The following is a 17,806-nucleotide window of genomic DNA, read 5'->3' on the forward strand; positions in this document are numbered from 1 at the left end:
ACAGGGAACTTGTCGTGACGGGAGGCCACCTTCATGTCGGGGGCATTCCCGTGGTCACGTGTTTACAGTATTTTATATACAGAATGAGCTGCTGCAATGGAACAGCTGGGGGAGAAAGCACAGCAAGCCATTCCTTAGCAGTCATGAGGGAAATCATCGGGTAATTACAGCAGTTTTTGTTTACAGGACAACATACACACTCGCTAATTAGACACATCTTGCTACCTGCAAGGTGTGAAGAAATGTTTTTTTCACATAGTGAAATCCTGTTAGATTACAGCATGCATTACTCTACGTGCTAATGCCAGGGGTTGTTGTTGTTGTTGTTGTTACTGATTCTTCCCAGTTGATGACTGTATGTCCTTAGAGGGTGAAATGGTGTTGTCTCTTCCTCAGTGCTTCGGTACTCTCACTGTGCCTGGATGCACACACAGAGGAGAGGGTTTAGCGCCGCTGACAGCCTGCGTAGTCCGAATTAATTTGTAAAAATAGAAGTATAAGTGACACCGTGGCCGTGTGCCATGGCGCCTTGCTACTTTGAAGCAGGAGCTCATTATAATGAGCTAAACAAATGTTTTATTGGCTGGTAAAGGTGTCATGCAAATGTTTAGCTGTGGCCACAACTCTTCCAATCCAACAAATGAAGAAACAATGTTGTCATAATTAGCACCAACTACTGTTTGTCCAGCCGAAATAAAGTGTATGGAAGGCAACTTGATTCTATAAAATTATTATTAACAGAAGCCGAGAATGGTTCAATCATTTTATTTCCTTCCTTTATCTCCAGATCATGAGTTTATTATCCACTTATCTCAGGATATCATGTAATGATTAGTTAATTATCTCTTTTATCATGTAATGACAATGTGTTTCTCTGTATCATGGGATAATTATTGCATTGACATAACAAAATGGCCTGTTGTTTTGTTTTGAAACAACATATTTATCCTGTTATCTAAAGGAAACAACCTGCTGTTGCGTCTTGGGAAACAACAACTTGTTTTCTGAAGATAACGAGATAATTAACTAATTATTGCGATATTTTTATATCTCAAAATAACAGGATAAGTTGCGATCTCGAGGTAACAGAACAAAACAAAATCATTACAACCATGTTCGTTCTTGGCTTTAATACTACAGATATATGCATAATATAATATTAATTATTGATAATTCCTACTTTTTGTTGTTCATTCTGCTTCTGCTGGAAAAAAATACAGGAAATATTGATTTTTTTGGCCAATATGTTTTATAGTGTATATGTATGTATGTATATCTGTAGTATGACTGTCTGTTCAAGATGAAAGTAGGAAACTATTAGCATGTATTTAAACATACCTCTGTCCCCACCGTTCCTCATGTTGGTCTCCTCCTCATCTCCTCCATCATCCACTTTAAAAATAAAACCATTGATTTAGTGACAGTGATTTTGGTGACTACATAAAAACAAAAATACACAGCAGGAAACATACTGTACATGTTAAATTCCTTGTAAATAACCCAGGATCAAAACAGTCTTAAACAGAACATACAACCCTGATTCCATAAAAGTTGGGACAATCGATTGAAAACAGCACAAAGACAGTATATTTCATCTTTGACCTCATCAACTTCATTGATTTTTGTAAATATATGCTGTTCATTGGTAACAGATTGATTGGTAACAGGTGATAGTATCACGATTGGGTTGTGAAAGGGGCATCCTGGAAAGGCTCAGGCATTTACAAGCAAAGATGAAACACATAACTGTATGAAGGATATTACTACATGGGCTCTGGAACACTTTGTAAAAACAGTTTGTTTGCAGATGATTGCATTCTGTTCTCCTTCACATTTTAAACAGCGTCCCAGCTTTTGTGGAATCAGGGCTGTTCTCCAGGTGACAGAACCGGCTGAAACTTGTGGTGTGAACTAACCTGAGTGGAGCTCTTTCACAAGTGATGACATCGTGTTTGTGATCGAGTCAGCAGCAACTAATAGATCATTCCGAAGATTTCTAGGTACACCTAGAAAACAGAGACATTTTCATATCAAATTACAAACACGTGCAGTTTCTAACCTGGCAGTGTGATCATGTGAAAGGGCAAATGTTGCTTATGTTTTATTGTTTCTTGTTACAGTGGTCTCATTATATATTTTATATCAGTTTCACCCTTCTGAAGCCCTTTGTAACCTCGTGAAAGGTGCTACACTACTACTTACTATAAACGTTACCAAAACAGGCAGCTGAGGTGCAGATCCTGGTGGTAGCATCACTGTATTATTGTGGGAGGATCATTTGGAGGTTATATTCACTGACCACTCTTTCAAAGTATGTGCTTTTCTATATTTTTCATAAATAACTGCTTTGTGTGTTGCAGATCGTGCATCAGTGTTGAGTGTAATGAATGCTCTTTGTTTCAGGTGTTGGTGCACTCTCACCCTGAGCAAAAGCCTCAAGCACGTCCCCTCCCACCCCTGCCAGGCAGTCCTGCGGTGTGTGAGTCGGGGTGGAGCCAGCCGAGGTGGAGCGTATGGGCATGGGCATGGAACAGCCCGCCCCGTGGCTGGGGGAAGAATGAGGGGAGCCTCCAGACTGGGACTGCAACATAAAAACGCAGAGACAGTTACAGCATCGTGGAAAGTAAAGTTTCATTTCTTTTGCTTATTCTTTGTTATTAACCTGTTTAATCTGTCAACTCACAATAAAGGTTTGTTTCACCTCAAACAGTCTTGAGACAGATGTTAAAGTCATATTTCAATTTGGGAAAATTCTGCTTTCTTGCAGAGCATTCAATGAGATTGATGCCACTTTCAGATTTATACAGAACTGGATGAAACAAAAAGATATAACATGAAAATGAACGAGCTCTAGAGGTGCTGGTGTGCAGATTTTCTTTCATTTGGAAAAGCCAACCGACTGTTGGGAGTAGTTTCACATTTCCTGTGCAGACATGAGAGTGGTATTGATCTTCTCATGAACGCTTGACAAGAAAGCACATTTCCCAAAATGTCCAATCATTCCTTTAGATTCAAGTTTGGTCATCCCATAATACATGAGACAATATGCCTGTTTTCATGACTTTTTAAAGAGTCTCGCAATAAGACTAGCTGACAAATTACCAGGCATCTTTTTGGTGGTGCATATTTTCTTCCATGTGCAAACCTTTTTGTGAATCTGGGCTTCTGACAGAGAGAGAAAACTTAAATCCAATTAATCCCTTCATCAACAAAGCCAATTCTGCAACATTTCAACGGAAGACGCTGCGTTATAATCACAGATTGCAGCTTTGGGTAGAGACGGCCTTTTTGCTTCTAAAGATGACTTTTATTAAAACAAACACAGACACAGATGTGACCAAAAGAACTTAATCCTTATAGGGAGAACAAACAAAAACAAAGGCAAGAAAACCTTCTGGAAATCCTAAACTGGCTGCCTGTACTCTGCAGCCTCTATAGTGCACCTTTACTGCATCGAGGGGGTAATGGGAACCATGTGAGGGCGAGCGACTGGAGCCTGTGCTGATATAGAGATATATCTCACAGAGAAAGGATCACTGTGTGTCTCTGGGACTGGTGCAGGCCCAGGTCGATGGCTCGCAGCCAGGCAGCAGATGGCCGGCCAGACTGCAGTCACATTAGACGGGAGGTTGTTAACGCCGATGAAAGGAACAGGTCCCTGACATTTGGGCTAAGAAAAACACAGTTCTCTCAACTTGTTTGGACCGAGGACCCGAGAAAACTGATGTTAAAGATTTTGTCGCAGTCTATAGCTTCAGCTCACATGGTGGTAGGAAGGAAGTGGGACTAGATTAGTGTTACTCAGTTAGATGGTGAAATCCTATTATGATTCCTAACATCCTTTTTAGAATCTATTATAAAAACTTCCATCAATCACATCTGTGTGAAGCGGGTAAGTGGTGAGACTAGAGCCACGTATTGAGCCTTGCAAACTGAATTAAGGGCAACTTACAGCCTGCTTCTGCTCCTCATCCTATCAGCCAGCAAAGGTAAGCAGTGAGAGAGGGCAAGAAGAGTGAGAGCAACAGAATTAAAGCAGCAGAAGAAGACGAAGGAGGAGAAGAGGAAGAAGAAAAGGGATTTCTGCATGCAACATACAGCACATTAACAAAACCTAAGAACACTGCAATGTCTTGGTTTTAAAAAATCAAACATGCCAACATCTGTTTTCATCAAACATCAAACACGAAGAGTAGCAGATTTAGACAAATTTCAGATTTAGTGTTTATGCACCATATTATAAAATATTACTGCTTTAGAGGCCTCTTGTTATGATGCATGTATTTTAGAAATTGTCTTGCCTTTAGCAGCCTCATGAGTCCCTCCAGCTGCACCATCAGCTCCCGTCTGCTCTCCTGCAGGGCTGACATGCGCCTCTCCAGCTCGTCCTTCCTGTGCCTGCACCAGAAAGAAAGAGCAGGGCCAGAAGATGCTTAGCTTAGCTTAGCTTAGCTTAAAGCCTGGAAACATGACATCCTCGTTTTTGCATATTATTTCACGAATACATGTACTTACAATACATAAACTTGTGACCAATCAAACACTGATTTCCTGCAGGGCACCTGACACCAAAATGTCTCTTTATGAACCAAAAACGTCGACCTGGAGCACTGACAGTTTCAAGAGAGGTGTGCAATTGACTGTCTATTAATTTATTGCGACGATGACTCATTTAATCTGCAAGGAGAAAGCTTCTTTTCTCCAGGAATACAATCACTCACTCTAACAGGTGGCAGGTGTGAGAGAGCGAACAGGGAAAGACTGCTCAGCTCCAGAGTGCACAAACTTTAAATTCACTCCTGAAGAAAAAAAAGGGGCTTTTGAGTTTAAGAGGTGACAGCAAGTACCAGGTCATCTCTTTACGGTGAGTATTCTGGCTTGTTATCACCCTCCGATGGTCACAGTGTGTAACTGCATTTTGAAAAAGACTCAAAAAAACTGGAGCAACCTACTGTCTGTTTGTAGTCATCCTATCAAAAACTGACAAACTCCTGCAGCCTGTAAACACCTCTGCTCTGTTATGTATCCCCAGGCTGAATAGAGGCAACATCAGAAGCGTCCATCCATGCTCCAAACACAGTGCACAGCCCGCCATGCAATAACTCTGACTTAATAATATTCTGGTCTAAAACCTGAGTCACTAAACAGGCTCAGTGAGCTGAAAAATGCTACCAGACATGTTTGAATCAAAGTGGAAGTGGAATAAATGTATCCCTCAGTGATACAAACCAATTATCTTACAGTTTAATTACTATGTAACTATCCTCTAAGAGTGACTGTGTGGGTGGTGGAACTGAGAGAGCATGATTCAGACTCATCTCTAGTGCTGCTATAACTGCATATAATTAACCAAGATTGAATGATAGCCAATAATTTCTGTTTTAAAACACTATATAAAAAAACCATTGAAATCTTTGTCAGGGCTGTAGACCATGAACCTTCCTGCTGATTCATTATTCAGGCCAGACCAGACAAACAAGGAGTCATTCGGGGCAACAAGTGTTGTAAGCGTCTCTTCCCAGAACTGAACCTAAGGCTCTCAGCAGCCTGCCAGCATGACAAATGCCCACGCTGCTGCTGGTGAAGCTAATTCAAAAACATCCCCCTGAATTAGCAAGCCATTATTTCTACTTGAAGAATGAGCCCAGCCCACATAAATACAACAGCCCTGAAGTGGTTTTACTACTCCATTCTGTTCGTATATGGCTCTTTCTTCCTGTCGTCGGGAACAGATGCTCTCACACGCACAAACGTAAATAAAAACAGAATCAATCATTTATAACTGAAATGTGTTTATTGCCAACAGTTTTACGAAGTGTTCCTGAGCCCATGTGGTAACATGATGCGTCACAAAGTGTTGAACCTCGCTCTATCCTCACTTGTGAATGACTGAGCCTTTCCAGGATGCTCATTTCATACCCAATCATGACACTATCACCTGTTACCAATCAACCTGTTTACCTGTGGAATGATCCAAACAGGTGTTTCTGGAGCGTTCCACAACTTTCCCAGTCTTTTGTTGCTCCTGTCCCAGCTTGTTTGAAACATGCTGCTGCATCAGCATGAGCAGATATTTACAAAAATCAATGAAGCTGATGAGGTCAGACATTAAATATATTGTCTTTGTGCTGTTTTCAATTAACTAAATGGAAGGATAAGGATAGGCAAATTATCACATTCTGCTTTGTTTATGTTTTACAGAGCGTCCCAACTGTTTTGGAATAAGAGTGGTATAAGAGGTGTGGTGGTGGTGGTGGTGGTGGAGCAGGGATGATACCTGAGGAGCCGTAGTTCCGTCAGAAGTGTGGGGTTCTGCTGGGCTTTTTCTGGGGTCGGCTGAGAGGCCTGCTCGTGCTCCAAACGCAGCCGCTGGATCTCCTGGAGGATCTCCCTGAAAAAATCAATCCACCAGTTAACTAATCAGCAGTGGGGGAAGAAACACTGAGACTCTGTGAGTTGAAGCAGTAATAAAACAATGTAAAAGTACTCAGTTACAAGTAAAAATCCTGTGTTCTAAAGCTTACTTAAAAGTAAAAGTGTACAAGTATTATCAACAATATTTACTTACAGTAACAAAAGTGGGAGTACTACTCATGCAGACTGCTTTCATAGTGCTTTATCACATATATGCATTAAATTAATGTATTATTACTTTTCATGCATATATGTGTAAAATTAATTTTAATGTTGTAGCTGACAGAGGCAGAATTTTAAGGGAATAGTTCGACCTATTGGCAAATATGTTTCACTCCATTGGTTGCCTGGCAACTGCACAGTGATGACAAAATATCAGGAATTTAATGGCACATAACCCCCCCATAAAACCACATCTTATTGTTTTCACACTTCCTTTTTCAGATTTAACAAGATATAATGTTTTAATTAGGGAGTTTTCGATGTGCTCGTAAGTGGATTTTGTTACCTTTGGACAGAGTCAGGCTAGCTGTTTTCCCCTGTTTTCTCTCTTTATGCTAAGCTAAGCTAAAAGCTCGCTTTAGCCATAATTACAAACCGGACAGATATGAGAGTGGTATCAATCTTCTCATCTGACTCTCAGCATGAATTAAATTAGCATTATTTTTTTCCTTTATTCTATGAAGCTAAACAATCAGTAAAAATATTCTGATTTCTTTCTGGTGGACTGCTGTTTAAAACATTCAAATTATACCTGTTTTTGTTCTCCAGCTCTGCAATCAGCTGCCTCTGTTGTTTATTGGCATCGAAGTTGAAACTCAGATCTGATGGAGGACACTGTTGCTGGAAAACAAAATGATCACAGAATGGCATCAGCAGCAGTGGCAGAACAAACGTCAAACACCAACAACTTCTGACCACAGTGGGCTGTAATGATTCTCTGCTGGAGACCTACATTATGTTCCTGCATAAACAGGGAGTCATTTCAGCCACAGCTTTGCTTTATCCCTCCATAAAACAAGTCAGACTGCAAAGTAACCATGAACGCTTTGTGCCTTTAGATCACTTTGATCAGACTGTGGTGTTTTTACTGTGTTTTTGTCGCTGGTTTGAAGTGGGTGGGTTCAGCTAGAAAAAGGTGATGTCATATAAGTCCATGCACCAATCAGAATTTAGCAGCATCTGAATCAGAAGTGGGACGGGCCGCTGCTTGTGGAAGTGTTTTTTCCTCCATTCTGTATTCATCTTTTTCTTTCATCTATATCTTCAGCATTGCTTCACATAGAAACTGTCACCTGGATAATGTAAGCTCATGTTTACTTTAGTCGTTAATCGTGTTTTGTCCGTCATTTTGGCAAGAGGGCTCTAAATACTACAATACCCATGATCCTCAGCTGCCATCACCATAGAGAAGAGTCAGAGGCGCAAATCAAAACTCTTGGTTCAAAAAGAAAGTGAATATGAGTTTTCTCAACACTGTTATCTTCAACTTTCACTCGCCATTAGCACACACGTGATTGGATGTTTCTTGCCAAAATGCACCATGGGAGTCGTGGTTAAACTCTCCCCCGAAAGTTTTATGTTCCTTTGACTTTTTAGCGAAGAATCGCATATATATTCTAACGCAGTTGTTAATATTTATGATCTAACTGAAAGAGTGCATGCTGATCCGAGCTGTAGAGGAGCTCCACAGTGAGTCATGAAACATTGTCCCACCACACAACCCTAGAACAGTTGGTAGGTTGTTAGGGCACTGTCAATCAAAAAAAAAAAAATTAAATTAAATTATATTATATTTACTTTGACAGTGCATACTTAGTCATGAATATTTGGAGAATAACTTTAGATTTGAAGATTTCTGGGGCTTTACAGTTATAATTTTTTAAGACTTTTATGAAGTCAAACCCTATTTTTGATACATTTTATTGTCTGCATTTTTACTTTAATAGCCTTTAATACACTAATTACCTCTGTATATAGTAGTGTTTATTGGTAGCGGCGGGGTCCGCCATTCCAGCACCGGATTCAGATTGCATGTGATCCAGCACATTTTTCTTTTCTCACTGTTAACTTTCTTGTCACAGAGTCCAAGCTGTGTGAAGTTACTGCTCATGCAAACTGAGCATTTCCTACTGCCACTATGTCGCATTAACTGCCATCAACTGCTTTTATTGTGAAGCAGTCACAGGCAAAACAACTTATATGAATCTTTGGCAGTGGTTAACATTAATTTGTTTGGCTGCACTGTAAACAGACACACCAGTGGCTTCTCTGTTTAGTTCTGACAAAGCAGCTGCTTAGGGAGTGTTTGCTGTAGTATTAAACTGCACCTCCTGTTACCACACTAGCAGATGGGAGGTAATTCTTATTTTAAGCTTATCAAACTAAAAACTTGCAGAAAATAAGTGCACCCCTCTCACTTGCATTAAAAATACATTCATGGCTGAGTATTACACACTCTGACTTGCAATGAGAGCAGTCTTTACTCTGCAGCTTCAACATCTACGTTCTTGGGCCACAGTGAAGCGCCTAACAATAGCTTGTCAAAGCATTTATTGTGAAATGCAGGTCGACTGAAGCCCACCACGGGGCGTCCTGCGGGACACTCACTGTGGAGTTGCCCGCCTCGGCTGCCAGGCGGGCAGCGTAGCGAGCGATGAGGCGGTGCTCTTCATCTAGCCGGCTGGGACTCTCCAAGACACTGCCCGAAGTCGGAGACAGAGAAATGCATCACACACACATATATACAGCAACACGGACTCTGATGTGAAAAGCTCTTACGTAAGTCTGGATTCAGTCAAAGTGGTTTTGTAAAAACAATTTGCATGAGAAAAACCTTTCTAATTGAGGTGACCTTCATATATGACACTGGGCTTTGACTCCGGCGTTGACAGACAGTCTGAGATGATTGGTCGTAACAATGAACTGAGATGAATAAGTGAGAATGCTGCAAGCCAAATGCTTTGTGACCGTGCCAATGCCCGTTCTGTCCATTTCATCACTGACTGGAAATGTCAAATAAGGCATGAGACTTTTAAGTGATCATGGGCGTGGCATATGGCGTGGACAGATGACAGGACATATGCTGTCCCTATTCGGCAGGCAGGCTGCAATGAAGAGTGAAGGAGAGCTGAAATGGTGCTGGGCGCTATCTAACCCTGACTGGAGAGCGAACGATGATTAAGACCATTAAATCCAATCTGGCTTCAAACCCTGCTGCATCAACAACCGCGGTCCCTGCAGCTTTGACTACCCAGGCCCCAGACGCACTGCAAACCGGCCTTCTAATCGACATTTGCGTTCAAATCTTATCTTTCTCAAAGCAGATTAAAAAAAAGCTGTCAGCGTGATGGGATTATTTTAGCTCCCACCTCGCTTGTTTTAAGGGTTTTTTTCAGCCCAGCGACGATATCTTAAAGTACTCGATCTGTTTCAGGATTGTGTCACCGGCTCAAAACACATTCAGCCGGTCTGTACAAGGATGAAAGTGAAATCACTCCACCAACACGTCAAAGCCCTTGTTTGAAGGAAAACGTTGAGAAATGTCTTGTTAAATGGGACACTTTCTAAATAATTTACAGTCTCGTCCTCAGGCTTAAGCATAGACAGAGCCTGAGGGTTCTTGTAGGATTAAAGTAAGACACTGACGCACGTCAGGGAGCTGCTCAGGAAATGCTGCGACCCTACGAGGTCTTTCGGAGCTGGACTGCATGTCTGGATCTTCGGGCGATCGGCGGAGAAGCGGCTCCTGCCTCTGCTTCATCGGGGAGTTTCCTGGCAACACCTGACGGTCTGTGCCAGGTTTTGGACAAAGATGCATGAACTGCCTTCAAGCACTCCTGAACTGGCATCTTTCCCAGGCATCCGTTATTTTTATCGTGCATTTGAAGACACCGGCATTTTTAAGTCAAACACAACAGCTCAGACACCATCGGTCCTCTTTTGGTTAGAAACATGGACAGAAACGCCAGAGGTCCAAACTTGTTGAACATCTGGAGGGATGACGCATGCTGTCCCTGTGTGAAACTGCTCACAACAAAGTTTTTGGATTATCTTGACTAACCGGGTGGTGATTTCTAGAAAGAGTCGTTGCTGTTGAGTTTTTCAAATGTAGTTTTTTGGTGCTTTGAGGGACACAGGCATGTAGTTGCATTATGTTTGATACAAGAAAGACATCTCTACAGCTGCTTTACAGGTGAGAGGGAAAAATGTGTATCTGATTTTGGGGTGAACTGTCCCTTTAAGTTAAGTTAAACAATCCTTTATTGATCCCTGCAGGAAATTTATTTCTGTATTTAACCCATTCTGAGTATAAGAAGTTACTTATATGAATTTAATGCAAAAAAAATACTAATTAAAGTGCCCCTATTTAGCATTTATAACATGTAAATGCAATAAATGGTCTATAACAGCATACGACCATATCATCCTATCACTGTCACATAAATACCTGCACATTGTAGATTTCATTGTGTTTACTGCCTCATCACTCTTTGTATATACTGTTTATTTTATGTTTTTGCACGACTTAACTTATTGATCAGCGTTTTGTTTTTTTGTTTAATTTTGGTTTTGGGTTTGAAATGCAATGTGAACCAAATTCCTTGTGTTTGCACATATACATGGCCCATGAAGCCGATTCTGATTCTGATTCAGAAAATGTATTTGGAAGCAGATATAAGTGGTTGTCAATGTTTTTGCCGACAACTATGATTACTCCTGTAGGCACCCATCGGTGAAGGCTGGTGTATGAGCATAATATTCATATAAACATGGCAGACAACAGAGCAAAACACAGCTGTATTAATATAAAATGTGTCTTCACATATATTGATGACAAATACTGCACATTAGTAACACTTCATAGCATCTTCATAGCTGCATACAACTACATTAGTGTGTAATTAACAATTAATAAAATGTATGTATACTAGTTAGAAATGCTAAATAGGGCGACTTAAAGTAAAAGGTTCCCACACACATGTCAAAGTCATTAAATCAATTCTTAATGCAAGAATTTTGTAAGGTCGTAACAAACTATCCTCCATTCATTCCATGATTGTACTGAATTATCGCCGAGCCAGACCACCTGAGGTGTTTAACCTGTTCTGTTATCAGGTTTGTTTTGAAGTAAAGTAAAGGAGGAGGAGGAGGAGGAGGAGGAGGAGGAGGAGGAGGGCAGAGTTAGTTAATGATTTAATGTTTTAATTTCAACTTTTATGTTAAATATATTTCACTTAATTAGATATTTTAAGTCTAACATAATGACACCTCCTGATGGAAACTCAAACCCCTCTCCGACCAGCTCACTCACATTTGGTCAAGTTTCTGTTAACTCATAAATTAAAACTCATCAAGCTCAAGACGGCTTTCTTTTTTTTAATCTTATCTTCTGCCGCCGGGTTCTGCATGACTAACAGGTAATAAATTGTGGTTCGCCCTTGGAGGACCGGCTAGTGGTGAGCGATTGTCTGTGAGAGGGCGAGGAGGGAGGGAGCAGATGCCATGTCAGCAGAGCAGACAGTATCAGCGAGCTCACTGTGATGGAGGCTGCGAGCACAACACGCACAGCTTTTCAAACGGCGTGCGCTCGGTTTTCGACTCCGCACCGGCTCACAATCACAACTGCATTTGTTCTCTGATAAAAAGTGCAATCTGAAAGGGTCAACAAACAAGGACAGCGCTGGTGCTGCTTTTCAGTTTGAGGGCTCTTGAACTGAGACAGGGCCACAAGGAGCTTTGCATTATTCAGCAGAAGCATCTTTGACTCATTGGCCCTTCATGTGAAAGCAGGCAGGCAAGTGCCGGGTAATTATAACAATAGATTAATATGTACAATCCATACGAGCCACAGTGAGAGCCGGCGGGAACCGGCCTTCTGTTCTCTGCGACCAAACCTCGGTGAAGCCTGCTCCTTCCCTTCCCCATTCAACACCTTATCTACCGGTACCCACACTCACTCTCAACACAAACTATTTTGGAAGCGTCACGGTGGCTTAATGCGCAATTTCTGCCCTAAATATGGCAGCTTTGTAGTTGTTATGCCCCCCCAAGGCAACAGCATCTTCAGTGCATGACATCTTCCCAAAGCAGCTCTGACTCACAGAGCAAAATGTCAAGACAAAGGTTATCAGGCTCCTTCATTACTGCCATCATGAGACAAACCTCGGGAGAGCGTCGCCTTGCTCTTGTACATGCTGCAACGCGTGACGTCTTCCACTGACCTCCACGGGTCTGGATTCAAGGCATCCTTCAACGCCTCGGGTGTCCCTATCTTGTCAGCTCCCTTCAAAACCTGCTCTGATCTTGATACCGCCAGCCATCAGAGACAAGGCTGCACTGCACAAAATGTTCATCTCGGCGAGGAAACTTAATCTGGTATTGATTGTTTTGTTGTTCATTTTCCTAAACGCAGATAGGAAATCTTGCAGCCAGGTTAGGTGATAACTCTCCTCAAAATGTGACATCAATTTCAAGAGAGAAGTAAATGAATATCAGTAGATTTTCACTTTAAAATAAACATGTTTTAACGTTCAGTCTTGCTGTGATGGACATTTTTTGCAGTGTGCAGCTGCCCTTCAGCTGCCTGGGTCCTTGGTGTAGTGCTGTATGATAACCCGGCTCAGAAGAGCACGAGTGGGAAAAAAATATTCATTCAAGCTGCTCCTGAATCCAAGTCTTTGTCTGGATCTCACTCAAACACCTGATCTTAAACAGGGACGCATGCATCCACTATTCATCCTGTACGCCAGACAGTGACGTCTCTTCCCTGCTAATGTGCCGTGGGACGTCCCGAGTCCCTGAGCAGTCCCGTCTTGCAAACACAAATTGCCGGAAAGATGCGATATAGGGACACAAAAGGAAAATTCACCCAGCACAGACGTGCAGGACAAAGTGCAATAACGTTACAGCTGCCTCAAAGTGCTCTCCATTATCGAATTCATAGCCACTGAGTAAATACTAATAGAAGTGGCCTTTAACTGAGAGGGGCTGAAATGAGAGGACAATTAGGCTGCTTTCACAGCGCCCTCGCCAGCTCTCTGCTTACACGATAAAGCTCCAATTCTATCATAATCTATTTGTCAAATCAACCCTTTAAGTAGGAGTGCTCACATATTCTTCATGACAGCGTAACAAATTTTTCTCTAAAAATACACTCACAAGGGCACGCTGCTCAGATGCAGGAAAAAAAAATGTGTGTCAAGTGTGAGGGAACAAATAACATCTGTAGTCTGATTCGCCGCGCTATTCTTGTTATTTCCGCTGATGAGAGAGAATCTGTCGCCTATTCTGAGCGCAGAGTGAATCCTGCGTGATTAGGAGAACTTGTGTAACCTAAAGTGGCGTTTTGTCATCTTTACTGAATGCATTAGAGGTGATAATCACAAAAGTGAAGCTAATTCTGTGGAATCATCAGAATAATAGCTTCAAAAAGGCATTTGGGGGGGTTGCTTACCTTTTGGTAGGAGTAGGTGCCCCAGAGGACATGAGCATTGTGTCGTTCATGTTGTTGGCCACTGGTTTCGGCTGACTAAAAGACAAGATTAGAGGTCTTTAATGCTACACTGCAGAGGCCTGTGGTGCTTGTCACCAGGGAATGGAGGAGAGGGCATTTGCATTTTATTAGTAATCATGAATCAGCGATCCTGACTGCAATTTAATCCAACTGTACAAAAGAGGGTTAGAGGCGAGGCGGGGGTGGGGGTGGGGGGGTCATTATAAACTTCTGAGTGTGCTGCACAAAATAGTCAACATGTTGCACTCGAGTTAACTTCAAATTGCAGCGAAATAATTTGCTTTCCCGAGAACTGCGATTTAAATGTTTTTAGGGCAATTAGCTGAAACCTAATTAACACGAGCAGGAGCAACAACGGCAGACAAGAAATCTAATTAAACTGGAAGTCTGTGAAGAACTAGGAAAGGTGACATTGCAGGAGGTGATTTGTGAGCGTAAACAAAGCGATGGGGTCCATCTGGCGGCTGAATCAGCGGCCCAAACACCCCGGACCACAGGGTCTCATTAGCGGATCAAAATGTCACCCCGCACGTCTCAGGTGAACTCGGCTTCACGCTCGGCCCCGTCACAGCAAACAGCCGCCGCTCACGACAGCACTCGATTCCTCTGTAGTTACCTGCCTGGATTCTATCGCAACTGACTGTTATTCAAAGCGCTCATTATCACATAAAAGGTGAAGCACTGAACGGCACCGTGTCCTATTACGCTTACTTGTCCAATCAGCAGTTTTTGGTCAAAATCAAACTATTTATATCCACATTGTGCAGAATACAGTAATCAGCATGAGGCGCTGGGAGCCTTTTTCTGCTCCGGCGTCACAAAGTGCCTCAACAGCAAACACAGCCTTCCTTTCTGTGAATTATCGCGCTGCTAAAAACAAACCAGAAACAAGGAGCGAGAGAAGCTGCATAATTTTTGGATCACTAATTGTATTCAAATAATTTGCAGCGTTATTTGTTCACAAACCAAATTACACGTTCCCTGCATTAATGTGGATGCTCGGGGGTTCAGCGTGTTCTTTTTAAAGACGCCGCAATTATTTATTAGTTCATACGTTTGGATTTCCCTCAGGACTAGCCAATCAGACTCAAAAGAAAACCACTGACAGTCCTACATGAGTAATTCATCAGTCCTAATTTCTTGTTTCTGAGGCCATTTGCACAAACATAATCCTGCTGATTCTCATGTTTCAAGCAATAAGACGATAACGGAAAAAGGAAAAAGCAGCTGTCACCACTCAAACCTGCACACGCTGCCTTCTGGTCTCCTTCACAGACACCCCGTGTGCACAAACTCAAGATCACAGCCCATGTGAAAAATGTTTGCCTCTCATTTAGCGCTCATTACGTTAGAATAATCCACCCCGAAGGTGAAGAGCTCCAGACAAAAGAGACATTACGCTTACCTCTGTGAGGAGAGAAAGCACCTGTCTGGCTGGCAAAATACATCCAACTGCTGCTGCTGCCAGATGCCTAATCTGCCCTCAACTGAGCAGGCGAGCATCTCAATGTACTACACTGCTGCTGTCTCCAAGGAAACTCGGCGGTCACATGACTTTATGACGACGTAGATTTCTCTCTCTCTCTCTCTCTCCTCTCTGTCTCTCTCTCTCTGAAGCTCTCTGCTCTGACTCCGTCTTTTCACCTCTCTCCAACACACGAAAGCACACTGGAAATTAGGGAAATGCCATTTGCTGAAAATACCTCTGCTGCAACCTCCAAAAATATCAAATATCAAATCTACCCTCATCCCTTCAGGAGACAAACATGTAACAAACTGGCCTCTGATTTCTATACTATAATTGCATTTACATATCATCCCCCTTACCTTCATGAGTTACATAAGTCAAAGCTCTTCACAGCTATCCCTCTATAAATAATCATCAGTCCTTTTTGAGTGCACCAGTGTAACTCCTGTGGAACAGTAGGGCGCCATAATAAAGAGCATCCTCTTATGTAAAGGCTTGACAGGAGAAGTATTTCATTTTCCTCAAGGAATTTGGATTAATTCTAGCAGGCCTCACTCATTCACATCAGCGTCTGCAGCCCTGTGGTTCACCGGCCGAAGAGATGCTGATTAAGGACGCTCAGCCCAGCCACTGAGCCGGCGCCTCAGAGGTCAAACGGGAGTGAACTGACACAACATTTAGGCACCGAGAGATCAAAGCCTGCAATGCGCTAAGCCTCGTGCTACCTGCGTGCGGTGAATGACAATGTGCCACCCTTTCCCTCTGCTTTTGCAGTTGGCAGGGGGCGCAGGGAAAATTAAGACTGCCGGAGCTTCATACACACACATTAACCTTATTCCTGACAGCGACGGATGCTTGCCTGCCTTCAATCGCCCTCAGTCGGCTAAAAATAACGCAAACACGAAGCATCCTCCTCCCTGGCAAAGGTGTTCCCGATTCCCCGGGAGGCTGTCAGTGCCTCGGCCATAAAAACCCAATGGATCGTGCTCCCAGAAAAGTGAATTACATGCCTGTTCTCTCCATTTCTGTGACACTGATGGAATTTGCATTGACCCAGAGAGTAAAAATAAAAAAAAAAAGATGCAAAACAGAGGAAGGTATTTTAAAAATGTTGAGGGATTTCTGGGGATTATGAAGAGAGTGGAAAATTGGTTGCTAAATATTAAACATGGCACAGAATTTGACGCTATAGCGTGTGTTCCGCATTAATGCAAAGTACGGTAAGATGCCTATTTCCGACTCGCAGACTATTTCGGTGCTTAAGGTCTTTTGGCAGAAGCGGTGCTAAGTCTGAAGGTAAGAAGCCGTATCAAAGATTTAAAGTTCCTGAGACAGACGGTGCGTCCCAAACCTATAACTCCTCTCCAAAACACAAATCCCCAAGAATCTCGCTGACAGTTTGAGTGGAGGGAAGAAATTCACAGCTCAGCTCGCTGTTAGTCTTTGCTCTCAGATGCTGGTAAATATTTCAAAACAGCATCAGAATAGCTACACTTCGTCTGAAGACGGCGCGAGGGGCTGGGCAGCTGGGAGACTCATGTCCGTTCGATTTGGGAGTTTTGATCAAACGTGACGCTCTACCCCGATTCTGCCATTACTACTCGCTCACGGGCGCTTCGCCCGGCCTCGCGCTATCACGCACACACCTGAGAGACCGCGCTGGTGGATGCTCGTGGCTCACTACGCTGAATAACACCTACTCACAGACAACATTCATCGCGATTGGCAGCTAGCTGCACTATTTTTAGAACGCCAGCAGCACATTTCGCTCTGTGTTATGCATCATCAATAAAATGAAGTCAATGTAAAATAAAATTGGAGGCTTGGCAGTTTTCCTGTGACTAATTATCTGAGGGATCCAGTTTGAGGGAGGATTTCTGTAGCCAGCAGGGAAATCCGCATGGGAATGGTAGGCGGAAAATCACTGTATTCAACCATAATTTCTCTGAAATGGACCGTTTACAAATGGGAATTATTCCATTAGTGTCAGCTCTTCCTTAAGTCTCTCGCTACAAAGAGTGCAGAAGATTTACAGCTGGTACAGTTAAAGAAGTAGTTCAACATTTTGGGAATTTTGTTCATTCAGAGACTTAGATGAGATGATTGCTACCACTCTCATATCTGTCCCTTACTCCAGCAACCAGTTAGCTTAGCTTAACGTAAACACTGGTAACAGGGGAAAAAAGCAAGCCTGGCTATGTCTGAAGGTAACAAAATCCACCTGCCAGCACTTACAAAGACGTGTTACGACAGAATGAAGCCAGTTTTCATCTTCGCTCCAGTTCACAGTTCAAACAGTGTGTGTTTACTTCGACTGATAGCGCCAAGCACCACCTTTACAGAGGTTAGCTGTAAGCTAGCTAGCAATTATGTGCTTGTTTTTAGTGTCTGTTTCTTGGCCGGCAGCA

General features: G+C 42.5%; 1 protein-coding gene across 1 annotated transcript in view; it reads right to left on the bottom strand.

Annotated features, from left to right (window-relative positions):
- Positions 1–359: 359 nt before the first annotated feature.
- dtnbb (dystrobrevin, beta b) overlaps positions 360–17,806 on the bottom strand; it is a 28,594-nt gene continuing 11,147 nt past the window's right edge. The window contains exons 9-18 of the mRNA XM_041953137.1: positions 13,871–13,945; positions 9,025–9,115; positions 7,169–7,257; positions 6,278–6,391; positions 4,302–4,398; positions 3,953–3,973; positions 2,422–2,581; positions 1,917–2,006; positions 1,339–1,392; positions 360–418 (exon numbers count right to left, since the gene is read on the bottom strand). Coding sequence (XP_041809071.1) covers positions 393–418; positions 1,339–1,392; positions 1,917–2,006; positions 2,422–2,581; positions 3,953–3,973; positions 4,302–4,398; positions 6,278–6,391; positions 7,169–7,257; positions 9,025–9,115; positions 13,871–13,945 — 817 coding nt within the window. The 3' untranslated portion in view covers positions 360–392. The remainder of the gene's footprint in view (positions 419–1,338; positions 1,393–1,916; positions 2,007–2,421; positions 2,582–3,952; positions 3,974–4,301; positions 4,399–6,277; positions 6,392–7,168; positions 7,258–9,024; positions 9,116–13,870; positions 13,946–17,806) is intronic.

This window comes from Chelmon rostratus, chromosome 15 (assembly GCF_017976325.1).
Source record: "Chelmon rostratus isolate fCheRos1 chromosome 15, fCheRos1.pri, whole genome shotgun sequence".
NCBI lineage: Eukaryota > Metazoa > Chordata > Actinopteri > Chaetodontiformes > Chaetodontidae > Chelmon > Chelmon rostratus.